The 20175-nt window shown below is 41.0% G+C and overlaps 1 protein-coding gene across 1 annotated transcript in view; it reads left to right on the top strand.

Moving 5' to 3' along the window:
* Nucleotides 1-20175, top strand: part of LOC122835016 (cyclin-dependent kinase 17-like) — a 39240-nt gene that overhangs the window by 14446 nt on the left and 4619 nt on the right. The window contains exons 2-11 of the mRNA XM_044123700.1: nucleotides 3020-3159; nucleotides 8259-8417; nucleotides 9935-10068; nucleotides 13759-13884; nucleotides 15693-15749; nucleotides 16029-16143; nucleotides 18432-18526; nucleotides 18732-18794; nucleotides 19088-19211; nucleotides 19384-19504. Coding sequence (XP_043979635.1) covers nucleotides 3042-3159; nucleotides 8259-8417; nucleotides 9935-10068; nucleotides 13759-13884; nucleotides 15693-15749; nucleotides 16029-16143; nucleotides 18432-18526; nucleotides 18732-18794; nucleotides 19088-19211; nucleotides 19384-19504 — 1112 coding nt within the window. The 5' untranslated portion in view covers nucleotides 3020-3041. The remainder of the gene's footprint in view (nucleotides 1-3019; nucleotides 3160-8258; nucleotides 8418-9934; nucleotides 10069-13758; nucleotides 13885-15692; nucleotides 15750-16028; nucleotides 16144-18431; nucleotides 18527-18731; nucleotides 18795-19087; nucleotides 19212-19383; nucleotides 19505-20175) is intronic.

Below are 20175 nucleotides of genomic sequence, written 5' to 3'. Positions count from 1 at the left end.
GAAGCTTTATCATTTTACCGTTATCATCACAGGACGACTAAATGTTTGACAGCAGGTCTTTGTAACACTCCGTTCCTGAGGAATGTCACTGAATGTAGTAAATTAATACTGTCTTGCTCAGTTTCTCTGCTTATTTTTCCACCCTCTTTGGATGAATGGGTGTGCTCAGTTTTATGTGGAGCTTGGCGTACTGATGCATGATGTACAGATTAGTATTTTGCTCTGCACTGTCCCCATTTGCCTTGGCCCGTGGCCCGGGTCAGTCTTGGCCTGCTGCCTGTGGAGTGAATAAGGACAGGCTCGCTGCTTCTCACCTCATAGGACAGATTTTTGAGGGAAAAAAAAACTTTAACCCCTGCTTTAAACCTAAATTAGAATAATGTTGATCATGTAAATACCGTAAATCTACTAAAGTGTGAGTATTCCAGCAACTCGCCTTAGCAACAGATGGTTCAGTAAAAGCTTTTAAAATTGTTTAAATGCCACAGCCTTTCAGTTTCATTTGGTCGTTATGTGGGATGGCTTGTTTAGTGATCTGTTGGTTGCTCAACAAAAGCAATTTGGTTCCCACAATGTGAAAATAGACCTTGGTTCTTCTCAGCTCTTTCAATTAGAAAGGAAGTCTAGAAAAAAAAAGTTTCAATTTCAGCTCTATTTTCAGACTAAGTTGTTAAAAATAAGAGTCGTCCGTCATGCTGCGAAAAAAGGAACTTGTATACTCAGTGGGTTCATTACACAGGGTGATGTATTTGAAGTACTTATTGCAGTTCAGCTTGACGACTACAAGCTGATGAAGACCCCAAATTTATTTTTGATGTGAAGTTCATTTGTGTAGCACATTTAATCAACAAGACAGTTCAAAGTGCTCTACATCAGTGGTCCCCAACCATCGGGCCGCGGTACAACATGAAATATGCTGATCAATGTTCTACTTTCTGCTAATCAAAGGTAAATCTAAACAGATGGGATTTTAGCCCTGATTTAAAGGAAGTTAGTGTTTCAGCTGTTTTGCAGTCTTCTGGAAGTTTGTTCCAGATTTGTGGTGCATAGAAGCTGAATGCTGCTTCTCCATGTTTGGTTGTGAGGATGCAGAGCAGAACCAGAACCAGAAGACCTGAGAGGTCTGGAAGGTTGATACAACAGCAGCAGATCTTTAATGTACTGTGGTAATTTGTAAAGCATCAACAGTATTTTATAATGTATTCTCTGAGCTACAGGGAGACAGTGTAAGGACCTAAGAGATGGTTAGTCTATCTTCTTGGTTCTAGTCAGAATGTGAGCAGCAGAATCTGACTCAGCTGCAACTGTCTGATTGACCTTATTTTATTATTATTTTTTTTTTAGGCAGACCTGTGAAGACACTGTTGCAGTAATCAGTGTTACTAAAGACAAACACAGGCATGAGATTCTCTAGGTCTTGCTGGGACATTAGAACTGCTTGTCCTGGAAATGTTCTTCAGGTGATAGAAGGCCAACTTTGTGACTACCTTTGTGTGTCTCTGAATGTTCAGGTCTGAGTCCATCATCGCAGTCTGATTTTGGACCTGATCACTAGTTTCTAGCTGTAATAATTGAATCAGTGTGCTGACTCTAGGACCTAAATACCACTTTGGACCAGAAACTAATATTTTCTAACATAATGTTGAGGCCTATATAATCATCTGGAAGACTGGAGAATCATGGGATTGGAGGTGGTTATTCTTCTACAAGAGGTTGCCTAATCCTTGGATAAACATGTTTCTTTATCTGAATTTATAAAAGCACCCGGTAGTGATCGGGTTTTCTGGACTTGTATTAGTTTATCTGTGATGTTTGTGACCCTGCGCAGCAGTTACCCGACGGTGAACCCTGAGGGACTGTTACTCCTCCTGTGTTTTTGTCTGTGGCCTTACTCATCTGCATCGCAGACAGACGCATGTCCAGATCTGCTGAAGGCGTCTAGATACCTACATGAGGTCACGGGGAGAGGCTGTTTGCTTAATTAGCAAATATCACCCGTCTTGGTTCAGAGTCACACGCACGCGGAGGAGTCTCCCCGTCCACGAGCGCTCGCACCGCCTCCAAACGCCCCCAATCAGCCGCTCTCACGCAGCCCGTAAATGAGGCTGGAATGTGTGCTGTGGACTCGGTGCAGCCCGGCCTCGTCCTGAACCAGTCAGCAGCTGAACCCCCCGCTGGTTCCTGTGATTGGCCTTCAGAGCTCAGTGTGCCAGGAATTGTGCTGTAAAAATGTTGCGTGTAGGAATCTCTCACCAACCTGTCATGCTTTTCGCCCTGAGGGAGGCCCGCAGAGTTGAGTCATGATTATATAGTCACCGTGTCGATTTTTACCGTTTCATTGTTTGCCCCGTCGGATTCCTGGTGATCTCTTACTACGTCTCTTCGTGGGATTGCGAAACATGACAGCAGGTGGATGAGGTGTCTTCACCCAGAACAGGTTTATGTAACAAATTTCACCGTGTGAAATGTCAAGGCCTGTAACAGGAAGACAGCCTACAAGCTGTATCTGTTGGAGCTATTTATTCTTTATTTCTTCATTCATTTGAATTTTGTTAGTTAATTCTTAAATGTATATTTTTTTGTATTATTTACAGCATTTATTTGCAGGTTAATAATTGTTGATTCTATTTAACTTTTGTTTTATTATTTTTCTTATTCATTCTTTGAGTCAGACAGGAAGTCATGTGGGTCAGTCCACTTTTCTATAAGTATAGGGGCCTGGTAAAGGACCAGCAGGCATTTGGGTTTGGGGCCTATGGTTTTTACCAGAGCAAGAGAGGCAGGATGAGAACAAAGGAAAGTTTGACCTCTGTAATTGTTGCTGAAAAGAAAAAATAAAACATCCAGAACAATCAACAAGTTTGGACATTAAATCTTCTTTTGCCTGCGTACAGAAACTGGACCCCAGTGCCTCTTAGTGGCTGAAGGAACTTTTATTGGATGTTTGGTTTGGCAAACAATCGCCACCTCAGTATCTATTACCACCGCTAACATTTTATTATTATTATTTCTTTCAAAGGCCTCCCCTTCCTGAGAGCTCCATGGAGAAGATGAAGCGGTTCAAGCGACGTCTCAGTCAGACGCTACGAGGCAGCCACACCATCGACGAGTCTCTGTCCGAGCTGGCTGAGCAGATCACGATAGACGAGAAGGACAGCGGTGAGCTTCATTCATGTTAAATGCTATGCCGTCACGCAAAGTGGAATCTACGTCCCGACCTCATGTCCTCCATATTGACACTCTTTACAAACATCGCATTTCATTAGTTACTGCACATCGAGTTAATGTTTAGATATAAGAAACGGTATCAATCAATCAATCAATCAATCAAACTTTATTTGTATAGCACATTTCAGCAGCAAGGCATTTCAAAGTGCTTTACATCAAATCAAACACAAAAATACAATGCAACATAGAATCAACAATAAAAACAGAACATAGTCAAGTTTCGTCAATAAATTTGCAATTGATTACGTTTCAAATACAACTCTAAACAAGTGGGTTTTTAGTTGGGATTTAAAGGGAGTCAGTGTTTCAGCTGTTTTACAATTTTCTGGAAGTTTGTTCCAGATTTTTGGTGCACAGATGCTAAATGCCGCTTCTCCTTGTTTGGCTCTGTTCTGGGAACGCAGAGCAGACCAGAACCAGAACCTGAGAGTTCTGGAAGGTTGATACAACAGCAGCAGATCTTTAATGTATTGTGGTGCTAAACCATTCAGTGATTTATAAACTAACAACAGTATTTTAAAGTCTATTCTTTGAGCTACAGGGAGCCAGTGGAGGGACTTTGAGATCAACACATCACCAATCACAAACGTCTGCTGAAACTTTTTTTTTTTTTTTTTTTTTTTAAATAAAAAATTAATGATCAGGAGGACAAAACAAGCATAGTGGTGAATCCAGTTCAGGAAAAACAAAACAATCTGCTGAAGTTGAATAAAGGCACTGCGCCTTGGAAACGTTTCCACAATCCAACCTTTTTAGATTTTAAACACACCACAACTTCTAACGTCAGAGCTTTTTATTACGGGTTTTATGTGATAGACTAACACAAAATAGTCTGGGTTGTCCCGATCCGACATTAGTTTGATATTATATATCGACTTGCATCTAAAATCCCCACTTCGCTCCAGCATTTAGTCCGCCGCTTGCATCCCGCACTCAGGTTGATGGTAAATGGGTCAGTCGTTCTCATATCTATTTTTGTTGACTATTGCTCTCTTCATCAAGCCTTTTCTACCATTCTTCACTACAAAATGAGTAATAAGAGTGTGTGGTTTCTGCTGATGTAGACGTGGGCTAACACTGCACACGTAGGGTTTTCTTCAGCAGGGAAGAGTTTAGCTAGTTCTTCTTAGCAAAGAAGAATGGGCCAACATTTCAGTCTGTTGAAGAGCAAACTGTTGGAGAAATACCACAAAACACAACCAGCTGTAACTGCAGCAAAACCTGGCACTAAGAACTCTTGATGCACACCACACTTTTCAGAATTTTATTTGTGAAAATTGTTAAAAACCGTGCATCCTTTCCCACGCTCCTCAAAAACGATGCTGCGCTTTGTGTGTTTTAGGGTCAGAGTGACCTTTGCTGCATGTGGGCTGATGAAGCCTGACTCTTATCTCCTTGCGTCATTTAAAATGTAAATTTTCACATCTCGTTCTGTTTCAAGGGTGAATTTTAAATCATCCAGTAAGCCTCACGCGCTGCAGAAAGCATTGACGAAGTTGTGATAGCTGCTGTGAGCCAGATGCAGAAGTCTTGCATAACATTAGCAGGTTAAGAGAGTGTAAAGGAACGGATTCTCTATTTATATAGATTCTGTTGAAATCCCGGCATTGGAACAGTGTTATATCACTATGTTATATAAAAGAAGGGACATTTTATTCCAGCGTTTCTTCTCTGAGAAACTGAATTTGTCAGTAAGATGCGCTTTCACAGTTGCTTATCTCCCAGACTTGTTTCACGTTTCAGAGAAGGTGAGCATAGTTTCCCACAGCAATGCTGCCTGGCGAGAAGTGAATCACCTTGGTGATTCTTCAACAACACAGAGACAGATCTGACTGCATGTGTGTAAATCACAGCTTTACAGCTCCTCTGTAACATTTATATATGGCTGAGTTTAGGACAGAGAACTCTTAATAAAGTCAATTTAATTTAATATTTGACTTTAAACTTCGTGCAGATATGTGCAGTGATGGTTATGCTTTGAATTATATTTATTTAATAAATAATAATTCTGTATGATGGGGTATTTTTGAACATGAACTGAAATGTATAATCTGGACTTTCGTCAACCAGAGTAGAATTAGCCAATTTTTGTTTTAAAATCCGATTCTTTTAAATGCATCAAAATTGAGCATCAACCAAACATGCATTTTTTTTCTTCAATAAGAATCAAATGTAGTTTAGGAACATATATTAGCCTTGTTTGCTCATCTGTCATCAGTAAAAAAGGAAACTCTCCAAATTGGAAATGAGTTGATCAAATTTTGCATAAAACCTGAAGCAGACCTAAAAAAAAATCTGGATTAGTGGATGCTTAATCTCTCACTTCAGTTCGCATTTATCAATAAAACAGACTAATGTAACTGTTGCACTTTTATTTTAAACCCATGCAGTCCTTAAGCTGTCTTACTTTTGTGGTATTTTGCCTACAAGTAGAGAAGTTGTAGAGAAACGACTATTCTCTGCAGCCACTTTGCCATGTTTTAATGTCGGAGTACAAACATTTTGTACTGTTTGAGCGAAGACCGCCGTTTCCCTGAACCCTATTGAAGGTTGTGGCCTTCAAGGCATCAGGTTAAAGCAGGGTGGCACAGTGCTCCTCCTCTTTATTTTATTTTTTATTTTTTTTGCAAAATCTGCAGAGAAGGAGAGAGGCGGTGGAGGGGCCTGCATGCCTCTGTGTGCTATCATGTCGTTGCTATGGCTCTCAAGGTCTGGAAACAGTCTTGAATTTCCATGACATTGCCACGGCGACTTGGTTGAGTTGGTGCAATCATCCAGGCATCTTTATTCATGGCCTCCTCTGTTCTTAATCCCCGCACTTCTAAACTCTTCGTTTCTTTTAGTTTCGGCTGCAGAGGTTGACCCTCCGGTCGCACTCCCCCCCCATCTTCTCCGCTTTCTGAGAACTCACTGGGCTTTGCAACGAGCTTCTTGTGTTGTGATTAACACCAGGTTTGCGGCACTCTTTGCTCGTATAATGGGGATGCAGAATCGCCGCGTTTCTCTGGGAGAAGGAAAGATTGCAGCTTGTTTACCAGCAAGCAGGGTAGAGACGAGACATAATGGAGTAGCCAGACGAGATTTGATCTGAACTGTGTGATTGGTTCTGGTGCTGATCTGCTTATGCAACACCCATAAATCAGGCCAGGAGCAGCAGCAGCAGCAGCTGCCCAGAGATAAAGGGGAAGTGACAGAAGGACATGGGAATCACGTGGCTGCATGTACACAGTTTTCATCTGAATTATAGGAAGTTTTTCATTGTTTCAAAAAAATAAATCAAAGTAAGACCAGCTATGTTAAGAGAAAGACATAACTAGAAAAAACAGCTAAAGATAGGCCACCTAGTTGCTTTCATTGCAAACAGAAAATCAATCATTTCTACTGCTGCAAAATAATTTAACATGTGCATGTTTATCGTTATATTCATATCAAATTTTTATTTTAATTGTGTTCAATAGACGTGATTAGAAATACAGAACAAATACAAAGTTCTACAGGATTTTCTTTTTGCTCTGCTCATTGTAGAGTCACTTAAGACTGACAAGCTGGTATTAGTTGGGTTATCAGCTGGTTTATCCTCTCCAGTAACCAGCCTCTTGCTGCTCTCAGCCTGCCAGCCAGTAGCTCCCTTTAACTGTAGTGGTAGTACACGTCATACATAACAAACATAACAGTGAATGTTTGACTATTGGTTCAGTATAGAAATGCCTTATTTTTATTGTGTCTATTTTCAGTAATATTTATGTTTCGTCTTTTGTATTGTAGGCTTTTAACTTCTCTGTACGGTCTGTTTATGTATTGCTACGGGTGTTTATTGTATTATTCTAGTTTCTTCCACCTTTTTCCAAATGAAAATATGTATTTAATAAATAGAGTCTGTGCTGACATAAGGTGATCTAAGCAATTAGTGACTGTGGAGCAGGTACATGCCCCCCCCCGGGGGCCGAGTAGGGGGCATTTGGAGGGATAGTTCGTCCGGGGTACCAAACAGGTCAGGACCGCCACTGCTGCCAGCTGTCTGTTTTTGAAACAGCACTAATTAAGTAGAAAGACAAAGTGTTTGTTTTTTCCTTCAAACAGAAATATTTCCATAGCAAGCTTAAAACCAGTGTAATAACCTTCCTTCAACAAGCAGAGTGGGAGTGCAAATTTTAAATTAAATTATATTCCCTTCATGTTTGAGGGCCCATACTGAAACACAGATAAAGTATGTGAGTTTGAATTTGACGAAAAATGCCATCTGTAAACCTTATAAGCTTCGTATGCAGTTGAATTGCTGCTGACAAAAATTTAGCTTTTGTGGTTCAAAACGCCTAAGCCGTAGCACTTGAAGCTGGAAGCCAGTCAAATCCATCAGTCATAAACACATAAAAGCATGTTCCCCTCTGACCCTGAATTGACACTCACTAATCTGTGTAAACCATAGTTCTGATGGAACAATCCTCCTCAGAGCTGCAGCCTGATGCCATCTCCAAGTCGTACAACATCCCTGCCGATCCGTTTTCTCCTCATTGACTTCAACCTCTGTCTGGTCATTTCTCACAGTGCAGAACAGATAACGCTGTTTCACCGCTATGTTTGCATTTGGTGATGTAGTATCAGAGGAAGGCTGTGGGAGGGATGTAGTGGTAGATAAAAACATCAAGCATTTTGAGGATACATCGTCTCCAATAAAATAATTTTTGACAGCCTTTTACTAGTGTTGGACACAAACCTATAAAAGACAATATAAAAACATTGGCCTTATTTAACTTGTTTGAGTGTTACAAAAAGTTAGATGTTAGAAAAGTTTCTTACAATCGATGATCAATTGAAACTGAAAGATCTGAGAATAAGTCAGTCTTAGATCGTTTTAATTATATTTTTTAAATTATAGTGTTAACTATAATATATTTTGTTGTAAGTATTTGACTTTTAGTTGTATGAAAAGGTTTATTTCTGTATAAAATTGATTATTAGAATATCACTAAGTGATGCGTTTTTGTTTAGAGTGGACGTGTTCATAACAGGAAGTGTCCTCTGTCCTGCAGAGCCCATAGTGAGGAACGGCCGTCCTTCTTCGACCCACAGCGTCCACTCGTACCTTCACCAGTGCACCGGCTCCTTTAAGAAGCCGCCAATGAGACGGCCGCAGAGCGTCATCGGAGGAGGGCTGGGTTTGGTCATGCCTCGCAACGGCAGCCGCCTCGGTGAGCTGTGCTTTCAGAACTGAAAATATTGCAGGAAATCTCAATTTTCTTCCATGTTGAACTTCTGTTTAAAACATTTAAATAAGATTTGTAAAATGTTAGATTTTAATAACCCTTAAGAGAAACGATTCAGCTCTGTCTGACGGGCGTGAGCGTAGAGTAACCTCCTGATGTGGGAGCACAATGCATGCACAGAGTTCACAAAAACCTCAACGAAGGGCCTGTTTTTCTTCCACATGTTTATTTATAATAAACATAAATAGAAATAATGGAGATTCTTCAAGGCAAAGCCAGGGTTCAAGTTCACAACGCATCAGTGCTTTACATAAATATGAAGCCCAGAGGGAATAGAAGTGTGCATTGTTTCTGAATGTGCTCAGGCAAGAGGAAAATTATATTTGTTGCTGTGCTTTTTTCCTCCCATAAGGCTCATCGCCAGTGACATAAATAAAATCTGCCACACAAATTAAACATTATTTACTTGTTCTGTGTCCTCTGACATTAAACCACAGAAGGTCTGAAGCTATCCGGCTCCAAAGATCATTGTATTGTCCTTTCCCTCTCTAGATAATATGTAACCATACTTGTACATAAAGTTGCACAAGCTTTATGAACAAGGGCCAAAATATGATTTATGCAGAAGCAAAATAAATGCCGCTTCATGCCATGTAAATGCAAGCTGCTCCATTTTCCAACACCAAACAGGCAAGAACTCTAACTTTACTAGTAATTTGAACTTACACTTGACCAACTTAATTACTTTGCATCTATCAACAAATTAGTTTCAATACCTTGTTTATCTTTGGTTAACGTGGTCAGTTTTACGAAAAATAGAAAGATAACCCAAATTTGTTGGAAATTCAATGTTTTTGTAATAGTGACAAGAAGTCATGAACTGGTCTTTTTTGTTAAATAAAAATGACTTGGCTATAAACTGACAACACAAACCACGATACTGTGTTTTTTAACTCGCAGGATGTATAAAGATCATCAAACATTTTCCGTTTTTGCAGCGACAACATTTTCTTCCTTTAGAGTTTCAGACCGCTGTTCTTTGATCGAGAAGCGTAGCTTAATTAATCATTTTTAACTGATGACCCGACTCTGGAAAAAGACAGTTTCTGTCTGAATTCTGGTGGAATTAAACAGTTTCAAATCTAAATCTACCAAAGTATGTCAAGTTGAAGATGGGTGATGCAAACTAATTTAGCTTTTTTATTTATAATTTATTAAGTGTTCTAACATAGCAGCCAACGTACACAGTGTAGATAATGTGTACATTAGCTTAAAATCTGGTAATGTGGTCTTTCATCATGTTAAATGTTGAGAGTGTTACTCTGGTGTAAAAACTTTATCATGCATGAAACTGTTAGATATTTAAACATATTAAACTTTCTGTACATTTAATTTAGATGTAAGGTAAAGAGACCCCCTGCAGAGGTATTTAGGAGCCCTGTGTCGGTCCAGAGCCACATGTTGCACATCCCTTCCTTACTGTTTTCCTTCCTACTGTCCAGATATTGTCCATGAGAACATCAACATGGGGTCAGACGGGGAGAGCGATCAGGCGTCGGGGACGTCCTCCGACGAGGTGCAGTCGCCCACGGGAGTCTGTCTGAGGAACAAAGGGAACAGACGCATCTCTGCTGAGGTGAGATGAGCTCCAGTCTCGCGTTTCAGACTGGTAATGTCCTCCCTTTTCCTCTCCGCTCGTCAAACTGCGGACGTCTTGTTGGATGCGAGTCATCCGTCTGTCTTAACTAACTCTTGACGCGTGAAAATGCTCCGGCGTATCAACTCAGCCAGTTCTGCTGCCGTCTGATTATTCGGCCTCTTCTTCGTGGCTGGACGTATGTTTTGAAGATGTCAGAGGAATAACGGGAGGTCTGATCATCTCACTGAAGGCTTTTCTGAAGATAAACTGCATCGCCGCGTAGGCGTGTTCTCAGCTTGTTCCCAGCGTGAACACACTCTGTCTTCTTCCACTTATTGTTCTTCAGTTTTAAAACACATGGTTTGAAATCTTTTACTATTGCCTCCTCCGAGCCCTTTTTCTCCGTCTCTCTCTCACACATCCTGCCGAGAGCGACCCAAGTCCGGTGTACCTCTTGTGATTACATAATGCGAAGAGATGAAGGAATAACTCTTTCCTTCATGAGATTGCTCATCCTTATGCAGTAAAAGGTTTTTCTCTTTTTTAGGAGTTAATTGGGGTGGGAAATATTGCAAACAGTTTTCAACGTAACAACAATAAAAATAGGTTTAAAAGCATGTTGCTGCTGGTACTTTTAGTGATATTCTGTTGTGGGAATTCAGTGGAATCATTCCATAAAAAGCAGCTAAAACCTGCATTTCTTATTGCATCGATATTTAAAATTATTAGCTTGTTTATTAATTTGTTATTCTATGTTATAAAGAGCCACTGTTAAGTGTCCAAAGATCCTCTTGCACCTCCGGAGGATCAGACTGATAACTCTCATCAAGAGAGTCAACAATCTCTTGATGAGAGACTGTTGATCAAAGTGATCAACAGTCTCTTTGATCTGTTAACACTTTGATAAATGTCATCAGTCACTTACCTTAGTGACTGATGATAAAATATCTGTCACTTTGTTAGTGACTGATATCACTAACAAACATTTTTATTAACATAACCTGTTAAAAAAAAAAATTATGTTTGAGAGTGAAAGTCTGCTAATTTTTTTTTTTTTTTAATTTGAAGAAAACGTTTATTCACTTAAATTTACCAACTTTCCCCCCGGAAGATATTGATCAACATGTTTATTAAAATCTTCCTGCAAATGTTTCCTTGGCAATTTAGGTCGAATATGCGTTTATCTGAGTGCATCTAGTGCGTCTCCGATCATTGGAAGCGAATGCGACACGGGGTGCCTCGGGTTTTAATGGGCTGATGAGATTTAAAGGATGAACAGCTGACATCAATCAGGAATCAGGACAAATGTCTGTCCAAGTGATTCCTCAGAAAGATGAACGTCCCTCCTTCATCTTTACATTTTAACGGATGTCATTTTTGTCATTAAAACTCGACACAATAAAAAAGGTTGTATGTTCCGCTGTTTTCACATGTCAAGTTTCTTTGCGCTTCCAGCTGAACATGGGATAAATGAGTTCAAACAAGGTGATTTCATCATTAATCAACACTTGTTTTTGCAGATACTCTGTGAAGACACCATGCAAGGAAGCTTGCATGTGGTTGGAAAAAAAAAATCCCTTGCGTACTTGTGGTGTAAAGTTTGTGCTGCCCACACATAGAGCTGAACTCTGAGAGAGCAGCACACCTCATACTTCCTGTTTGACAAGCAGAAAAAGTTCATCACAATGAAAGTCACAGAGAAACTGGCAGATATCTGGCAACAGCGCAAACTTATTACTGATGAGGAGCAGCCACTGTGGTCTTTTGTGGCGGCTTCACTGACTGATAGAAATGAGAGCGTCCCTGTGCGTGCTCAGGTGGCAGATTGCGTTTCTGCAGAGGAAGCCATGCCGTTTTGGGATTACATCACCAGGATTAGTGTAATGCGGTCCAGATGGGCCCGTGTTGTAAGGGATTAGAACGGGACGACTGGAGGTGGGGAGGCGTGGGTGCAAAGATCAGGCGGTGGACGGACGTCGCTTGAACAAAACCGCCAAATCTGGGCGCGCATGCGGGAACGACAGGGTGGCGGGGGGGAATGTTTCTGGAAACATGCGAACATCCCAGCAGTCTGCCACCAAGCCGAGCATCTGTTGAATAATCTGTCAGCAAATTGTTTGAAAAAATGTGCAGAAGAGCGACAGATGCCCGTTCGAGAACCTCATTGTTTTTGTCGATGGCTTCAGATGAAAACAAACTAAGACGGCGATGAACAGGATGTGGAAATCTAAAGCATTTTTCAAAGGAAATGCTGAGATTAGGACTGCAACTAGCAATTATTCTAGTGATCAATTATTCTATTGATTATTCTGACAGTTAATCGAGTAAAAAAACTGGCACATTCTACTGGATTTTCATTCTACCACTTAGGCCTTTTTATACAATACTAGAAATGCAGTAAAAGATGCAAAAAAAAAAAAGAAAAATTAAAAAATAATGGTATGCTACCATAATGAAAAAAAGTCCCACTTTAAAATGATTTACATTTATTTAATCAGTAATTATGCAGTGTAACTTACAAACCAGTTTGCATTGATTAAACTTAATTTGTCTTAAATGTGAATTGTAAATGTAACATTTTAATAATATGCTTGCAAAACCGCCTGCCACTTCTGGAGCACATTTCTGTTCACCTTGTGCTGCAGATTATCAACCTGTTCTGCTTTCTGCTTCCTGTTTATTCAACTACCTGCCTCAATGTTTTGAGCTGCAAACGGCCTAAAACTTCGGTCTCTGTTGTGTTTGAATGAAAGGCTAAAGTCAGCCGCCCCGTCCAGAAGGCTGGTGTAGATCTATCAGTTTCCCATGTGCTGAAATGTTGGTTACATAAAAGTCGGCGTTGGCTGAAAACAGGAAGTTTAGGTGTAAATGTTCCAGCTGGAGGCAGAGTTAAAGCAGCGAGAGAGGCCGGATTAAAAACGGTGACCTAACCAACTGGAGATGCATTTTGGGAAGGAACCAGCTGTTGAGTCTGTTTGAGTTTATATAACATGCCAGTGGGATCGCAGTGGACCAGCAGGGCTTTCCAGGGCCTTTCTCAGATTTATGAAAGGGACAAACCTGTAATGTCACAAAAGGTGCTTTAGAATAAAAAAATGAAGCTTTCTGCTGCAGGTGTGTTATGTAAACACACCTGTTATGTTTTATTGGGACGGTTTTTGACATTGATTTTGATTTGAAGCTAATTTTGTGGCTGATTTCAGAACAAACACAGTTTGATTGTTTCAAAGCAAAGACTAAATGATTACAGAGTTAACTCTGAGCTATCTTTGGTGTCTTAAACAATAAATCTCCAGGCTTAAGACAGCTAACATTGCTAAAAAAAAAAGAAGACTTTTTTGTGTGTATTCTAAAACGGTAGCTGCTAACCTTTAACTTGAAGATTGTCAAGACGCTGAGCTTAAGCTTAAGTATTCAAATACACACAGTTTGTTCAGCTGTCTGCTGGAAGTCTTGCTCTCTCTCACTCTTTTGTAGCCTGAATGAAGAGGAGACACATATCCACATAGTAGAAAATACTATTCTTTAAAATCCGTTCTCGCATCTCTGCATGTTGGGAGGAGAAAAGTCCCTTCTGTGTTTCAGTCAGAACCAATCAAGCTGAAGATCTGCAGATTTCTGATAACTTTTGTTCCCCTTTACGTTTCCTAAGGTCTGTTTCATATTTACATTCGGGTGTATTTGCAGGACTTGAACAAGCGTCTGTCCCTACCTGCCGACATCCGGATACCCGACGGCTACCTGCAGAAGCTGCAGTTGAGCAGCCCGGCCTTCGATCTGCCGCTGAGCCGACGCTCCCGCAGAGCATCGCTGGTGAGGAAGAGGAGGAGTTTTAATGTCGGGTTTATTACGCTGAAGTCCAGAAAGGTCAAATAGGAAGATGGAGCGGCTCAAATCAGCTCCAGTTCTCAACATTAAACACGTTAAATAAGACGTAGGGATCACGAACAGTATGTCTTTTAGTCAGAAACACCTTTATTCTTTATTTACAATTGCAATTATTTGACTGGAACATGCTTGGATTTTAATAGAGAGCCTGTGCTAACTAATGGATTATTTAGTAGCTGGAAAAGATCATTTTGATGATTTTTAAAAAAGGGGGGTAATAGCATAAGCATTGCTCTCAAAGGTGTTAAAATTGAAACTAAAATCTAGATTCACTTCTGTAGAAAGCCTGCTCTGATTCCTTCAGACTTACAAATTGAACTCAGAGGTTCTTTTTTTTCCACCCCCCCTCAAGAATCTGACATTTTGTGACGTCAGCTGCTCTGAACCACATCCAGAGTAAATGCTGCTTTCTCTCTACGTAAATAAAACCTAAGAACAGCAAAGACGAGCGGTGTGAACAAGTTGTTTGGTTAGATGACGGATACAGTGTCTCCCTCCAACTGGAATCCCAACACGTTTGGATCGCGTCTGGTGGGATGGGTTCACGGTAACTGCAACCGACTGGGGGGATAAAAGACGCTCAGATTTTTCCCAGGGGCTTTTATAGGAGCAACATTCCTGCATAACAATGAATCAAAGCTGAAGCTGCTGGAATGTTTTTTTTCAGGCCAGGTATGTCGTCTGACTAGATATTTATTAATAATAATAAAAATAAAAAAAAACTAAATGACCCTTCAGAGAAAATCATTCGAACCAGGGAGGATTTAATATAAAATATAAGTTTGATTAGAAGTTCAATTCCAGTTTTCCCCTCTCTTTTTCTAAATATGCCTCTATCCAGGTATCATTGTAAAAAGCAATATTGGACCGGCTGCTTCATTGAAAATGCACTTTCTTAGGAAATCTTATAACCTTTTAAATCACACTCGACAAAATTGAGTTCCTTCTGCCAACATCTGAGGTTGGCGGCCTGCGAGTAGGAGAAATGAGAGTTTAATAGAAGCGGAGCGGTCGGGTCGCGGCGAAGCTGCTCCGTAATAAAGCCGACTGCGAGAGCCGTGGCTTATTCAAAAGCAGAAGTGAGAGAATCTGATCCTCCCAGCTTGTTGCCATGTGTTTTTAAAACGCAGCGTTCCCTTAGTGAGCAGCTTCAGTAATTGGCTTGAGATTTTACTTTGAATTTGCATTGTTAAAAAAAGAAGAAGAAAAAAAAAGTGGAACTGAGGAATACGTAACCCTGTCCCCCGCCCAGCTGGCTTCATTAGCATACATGCTTCCCTGCAGGGTTGTTTATAAAGCTCTGAATGGCTTCAGTCGAGTGTTAGACTCCCTGACCTTTCAGCTCGGCAGGAGCTCTGCCCTCTGCAAAGGCACCGCTCTCGCATTCATGCATGAACCAGCCTCAGTTTTGAAAGAAATCCAGAGAATTTCAACGTTTCCTTCAGAAATCCACATTGATGTTTCTCCAGATTGAAGAAACGCCAATCTGGAGATTGGAAAGCTCGTCATTGCTTAGCCTTCCTGCTTGCGAACTCATCCCGAAAGCCAAACAAACTTTCTATTGTCACAACCGATTAGTTCTGATTCGGTTTTGGGCGTTTGACCTCCTTACATCGCCCCTCGTCTCATGCTACCAGGCAGTCATAAGGATTCGTCGCCATGTCTGTTAATGTTGTCGCTGCTAATAAAGATGCTTCCCACATTGATGTTGTTTGTCCTCTTCTTTCCTCCAGTCAGAAATCGGGTTCGGGAAGCTGGAGACGTACATCAAACTGGACAAACTGGGGGAGGTATGCGAGACGTCTCTCCTCTCGTCACCCGTGCGCAGATGATCTTATTGTGACTGATAAAACCAACACAGCTCCCTCTTTTCATTCTTTCTTTCTTTCTGTTTTCTCAATTTTTTTGCTTTCTTCTTTGCTTGCTCCATTTCTCATTTAATACTTTAAGATAAACATAAAGATGCAAGAGCTGAAAACTAAACAGATATAAAGTTTTTAACCTGATGCTGCTTCTGTCCAGCAGCTCTGAGGCCCTTTTGATCACCCGTCTCTCCTCCTGCTCTCCAGGGAACGTATGCAACGGTTTTCAAGGGGAGGAGCAAGCTGACGGACAACCTGGTGGCGTTGAAGGAGATCAGACTGGAGCACGAGGAAGGGGCCCCGTGTACGGCTATCAGAGAAGGTGGGAAGACTTGGGCGTACAGCAGCAAGCAGCCAAAGGGATTTTGCTGCAAAGTAGCAAATTTAATGCTAAAAGCGGCTTTAGATTTCAGACTTCTTAACCTACACACTAAATGCTACGTTTGTTTATTTTATTTTTATTTTTTTTCCCCCCTCCAGGGGGTCTTTTTGTGGGCTCTACTGTCCCGTATATAACAGTAGGCTGACAGGAAAGGGGGAAGACATGCGGTAAATGTCGCTGGGTCCGGGAATTGAACCCGTGACGGCCGCGTCGAGGACTAAAGGCCTCCAAATATGGGTTGCGCTATCCCCTACGCCACCACAGCACGCCCCTAAATGCTACGTTTGACAGGAAGGCCCAACCTTTAAACACATATTTAAAGGTTGGTGCCTCCACTGTAAAGCACAGTGGAGGCAGCATCATGCTCTGGGGGTTGCTTTTCTTCAGCAAGGAGAGGTTTTTTTGGGGGGGTTTTTTTTGGGAAAAATATACCACAAATCATTTATTCTTTTCTCAGAGAAATAATTTGTATAGGTTTTAGTGAGAACGCGAGCAACAGCATTCTGGATCAGCTGCAGCTGTTTGATTGATTTGTTGGACAGACCTGTGAAGACGCTGTTGCAATAATCAATACGACTGAAGATAAACGCATGGATGAGTTTCTCTAGATCTGACTGAGACATTAGTCCTTTAATCCTGGAAATGTTTTTCAGGTGATAGAAGGCTGGCTTTGTAACTGTCTTTGTGTGGCTCTTAATGTTCAGGTCAGATTCCATCACTACTCCCAGGTTTCGGACCTGATTGCTGGTTTTTAGTAGTAATAACGGAAGCTGTGCACTGACTCTAGATCTATAACTCTAGATCCTTAACTCTAGATCTATAACTCTAGATTTATAACTCTAGATCGTTCCTCTTTAGGTCCAAAAATAATAACTTCAGTTTTGTTTCTATTCAGCTGGAGAAAGTTTTGGCACATCCACACATTTATCTGTTCTAAGCATCTGCTCAGTGATTGGATGGGGTCAAAGGTCACCTGGTGACATCGTAATGTAGAGCTGTGTGTCATCTGCATAGTTATGGTAGCTAATATTATTTCCTGTTATAACCTGAGCCAGTGGGAGCATATAGATATTGAATAAGAGGGGTCCTAGGATTGAACCTTGGGGTACCCCACATGTGACCTTTGACCTCTCTGATGAGAAGTTTCCAATTGAAACAAAGAAATCCCTGTTCTTTATGTAAGATTCAAACCAGTTAAGCACTGGACCGGAGAGTCCGACCCAACTCTCCAGTCGATTCAGTAATATTTCATGGTCAACAGTGTCAAAAGCTGCACTGAGGTCCAACAGAACCAGCACTGTGGTTCTCCCACAGTCCGTATTTATATGGATGTCATTGAACACTTTGACTAGGCCAGTTTCTGTGCTGTGGTGAGACCAGAAACCAGATTGGAAGGAGTCAAAGCGGTTGGTTATCGTTAGGAAGCTATTTAACTGTTTACACACAACTTTTTCAATGACTTTGCTGATGAATGGGAGGTCAGAGGTCGGCCTGTAATTCTGCAGTAGTGATTTGTCTAGATTGTTCTTTTTTATCAGTGGTTTGATTACTGCCGTTTTCAAAGCCTGGGGGAAAACGCCTGATGAGAGCGATGAGTTTACTATTTGGATCAGATCAGTAGCAACAACAGGCAGAACTTTCTTAAAGAAATGTGAGGGTAGAACATCCAGACAGCAAGAACTGGAGCTGAGTTGACTTATAAAAGCATCTTTTAGCATCTCTATTGCTAGGATCTAAATTAGGTGCTAGCAGAGTTTGAATGCATGGCGCCTGAAATGTTACTGCCAACAAAATATTGAATCCAGGTAGTCCTTTGCCTTTGTGATTTTACAAACTGTTGAAACTACAGTGACTGTTGCAAGGGAGCTTGTTGCGCAGCTTTAGTCATTAGTTGCAACATTACTTAGCAACTTTTTCTACAAGCTTTGTCTGTGCACAATAAACTGGGTGGAATTGCAAAAACTACATTTGTTTCGCATCAAGACAGTTTGCTGATTTGCTTTAGCTCAGCACCTGCTCCCTGGGCAAAGATCCTCAGCAGAGGCAAGACGTGAGAATGCCCACATATTTCTTTAGAAAAATTAGGAAAAGACTTGGTTCTTAAATGTCGTAATTTTAACCCTTAGCAGTCTTAAACCCACAAAGAACGTGCATACGATTAAATTTGCTTAATGTTTTTCTTTGTTGGATGAAATCACATCCTCTTGTCTTCTCTTTTATGGTCTTAGTGTCTCTACTGAAGGACCTGAAACACGCCAACATCGTCACTTTGCACGACATCGTCCACACAGACAAGTCGCTCACCCTGGTCTTCGAATACCTGGTGAGGCTGCCTTCACCTTCGCTGTCACCTTGTTCTCGACTCGCGCCTTCCTCGCATCGCGGACGCTGAAATTTATGCATTTCTTAACGTTTGTTATTCATGACCTTATGCAGAGTCTGGGGGAGGCGGTTAGTTTACCAACTGTTGCAGTTCATGAGCTCCTCACCTCTCCGCTCTGCTCTAACGGCGGCGCTCTCTTTTCCAGGACAAAGACCTTAAGCAGTACATGGACGACTGCGGGAACATCCTGAGCATGCAGAACGTTAAGGTGAGCCTGCCGGCCCAGCTGCCTCAATGAACTGTCAAGATTGTTTTGTTTTTTCTCCCTTGTCTGCTGGTGTTGGTTTAAGAAACACTGCTTGTGTGCCCCCTGGTGGCAAACTGTAGACACTGGAATAATCAGTGCAAAATGTTAAAAGAATTTAATATTTTTCTGAGCAAAGTCGGCAAAACTTAGATTGTTGGATGGAGTAGCAATTTACAGCGCACTCACGGGCTTTCGATTGGATGATTTTCTGTGACGTATTTTGTCTTATTAATCACAGAAGTTTCTTCCTGTAGATTTTTTTGTACCAGATCCTGAGAGGGTTGGCTTACTGTCACAGACGGAAAGTTCTCCACAGAGACCTGAAGCCCCAGAATCTGCTCATCAACGACAGAGGAGAGCTCAAACTGGCCGACTTCGGTGAGGTCCAACGCCATAATCACGTCTTCCTTTTTTTGTTTTTTTTTGTTTTAATTCTTTATTTGTGAAAAAAATAACCCAAATCTCTACTGAACACTGCCTGAGTTTTTAATTGAGGAATATTCTGTGTGGTTGTTCTGATTTTATTATTTTTTTTACGTGCTCTACACAGGCCTGGCGAGGGCCAAGTCCGTGCCCACTAAGACGTACTCCAACGAGGTGGTGACGCTTTGGTATCGGCCTCCGGACGTTCTGCTGGGCTCCTCTGAATACTCCACGCAGATAGACATGTGGTGAGTGGGCCTCACTCTGCGGGGAGAGAGTCTTTACTTCCATATGTCTGCACTGTGGAGGAAAGCGCCAATAGATTTCTAAAACAGGGAGATTTCCCTCTACACAGATTCAGTCTGGTCTGTGTGCAAACAGAGGCCTCTCATTTTATTGCTTTCTCATAAAAGTACTTTGAACTTTGTCACATTTTATTACATTTGAACCACAAAGTATAATGTAGTTTTTATTGCCCAAGACAAATTATGAAATGTTTATGAAATTTTACTTTTTTTTTCTTTTTTTTTACTACATCTGAAGAAAAAGAGTGAAAGGTTTTTTTTTTTTTTTTATCCATTTATGTTCAGCACCCATGAGTTCATACTTTAGTAAGCCTTATTCTAAACCATACTCTCCCTGTAAGGTTTATTTATGTGCCAGTCAGGTAAACTTTACTATTAGGTCGCCACCACCAGGTAGCACAGTTGCATGGTGAGAAGGTCTTAGTCAAAAGTTTCTGCCATGCTTAGTGCTTTGCATGGAAGCCAGAAATGGAGAATAATTTAGATAAAGGGATTAAAGGTACTTCATATTGCTGCTAAATGTTTTTTGTATCGCTGTCTGGATCTGCACTGATAAACTGTTTTGTTTTAATCACTGTAAAATTAATCTACAGCTCCTCCAGAGATCCTGTGGA

The sequence above is a fragment of the Gambusia affinis genome, linkage group LG08 (genome assembly GCF_019740435.1).
Source record: "Gambusia affinis linkage group LG08, SWU_Gaff_1.0, whole genome shotgun sequence".
Lineage (NCBI taxonomy): Eukaryota > Metazoa > Chordata > Actinopteri > Cyprinodontiformes > Poeciliidae > Gambusia > Gambusia affinis.
This window is presented reverse-complemented; position numbering and strand designations above follow the sequence as displayed.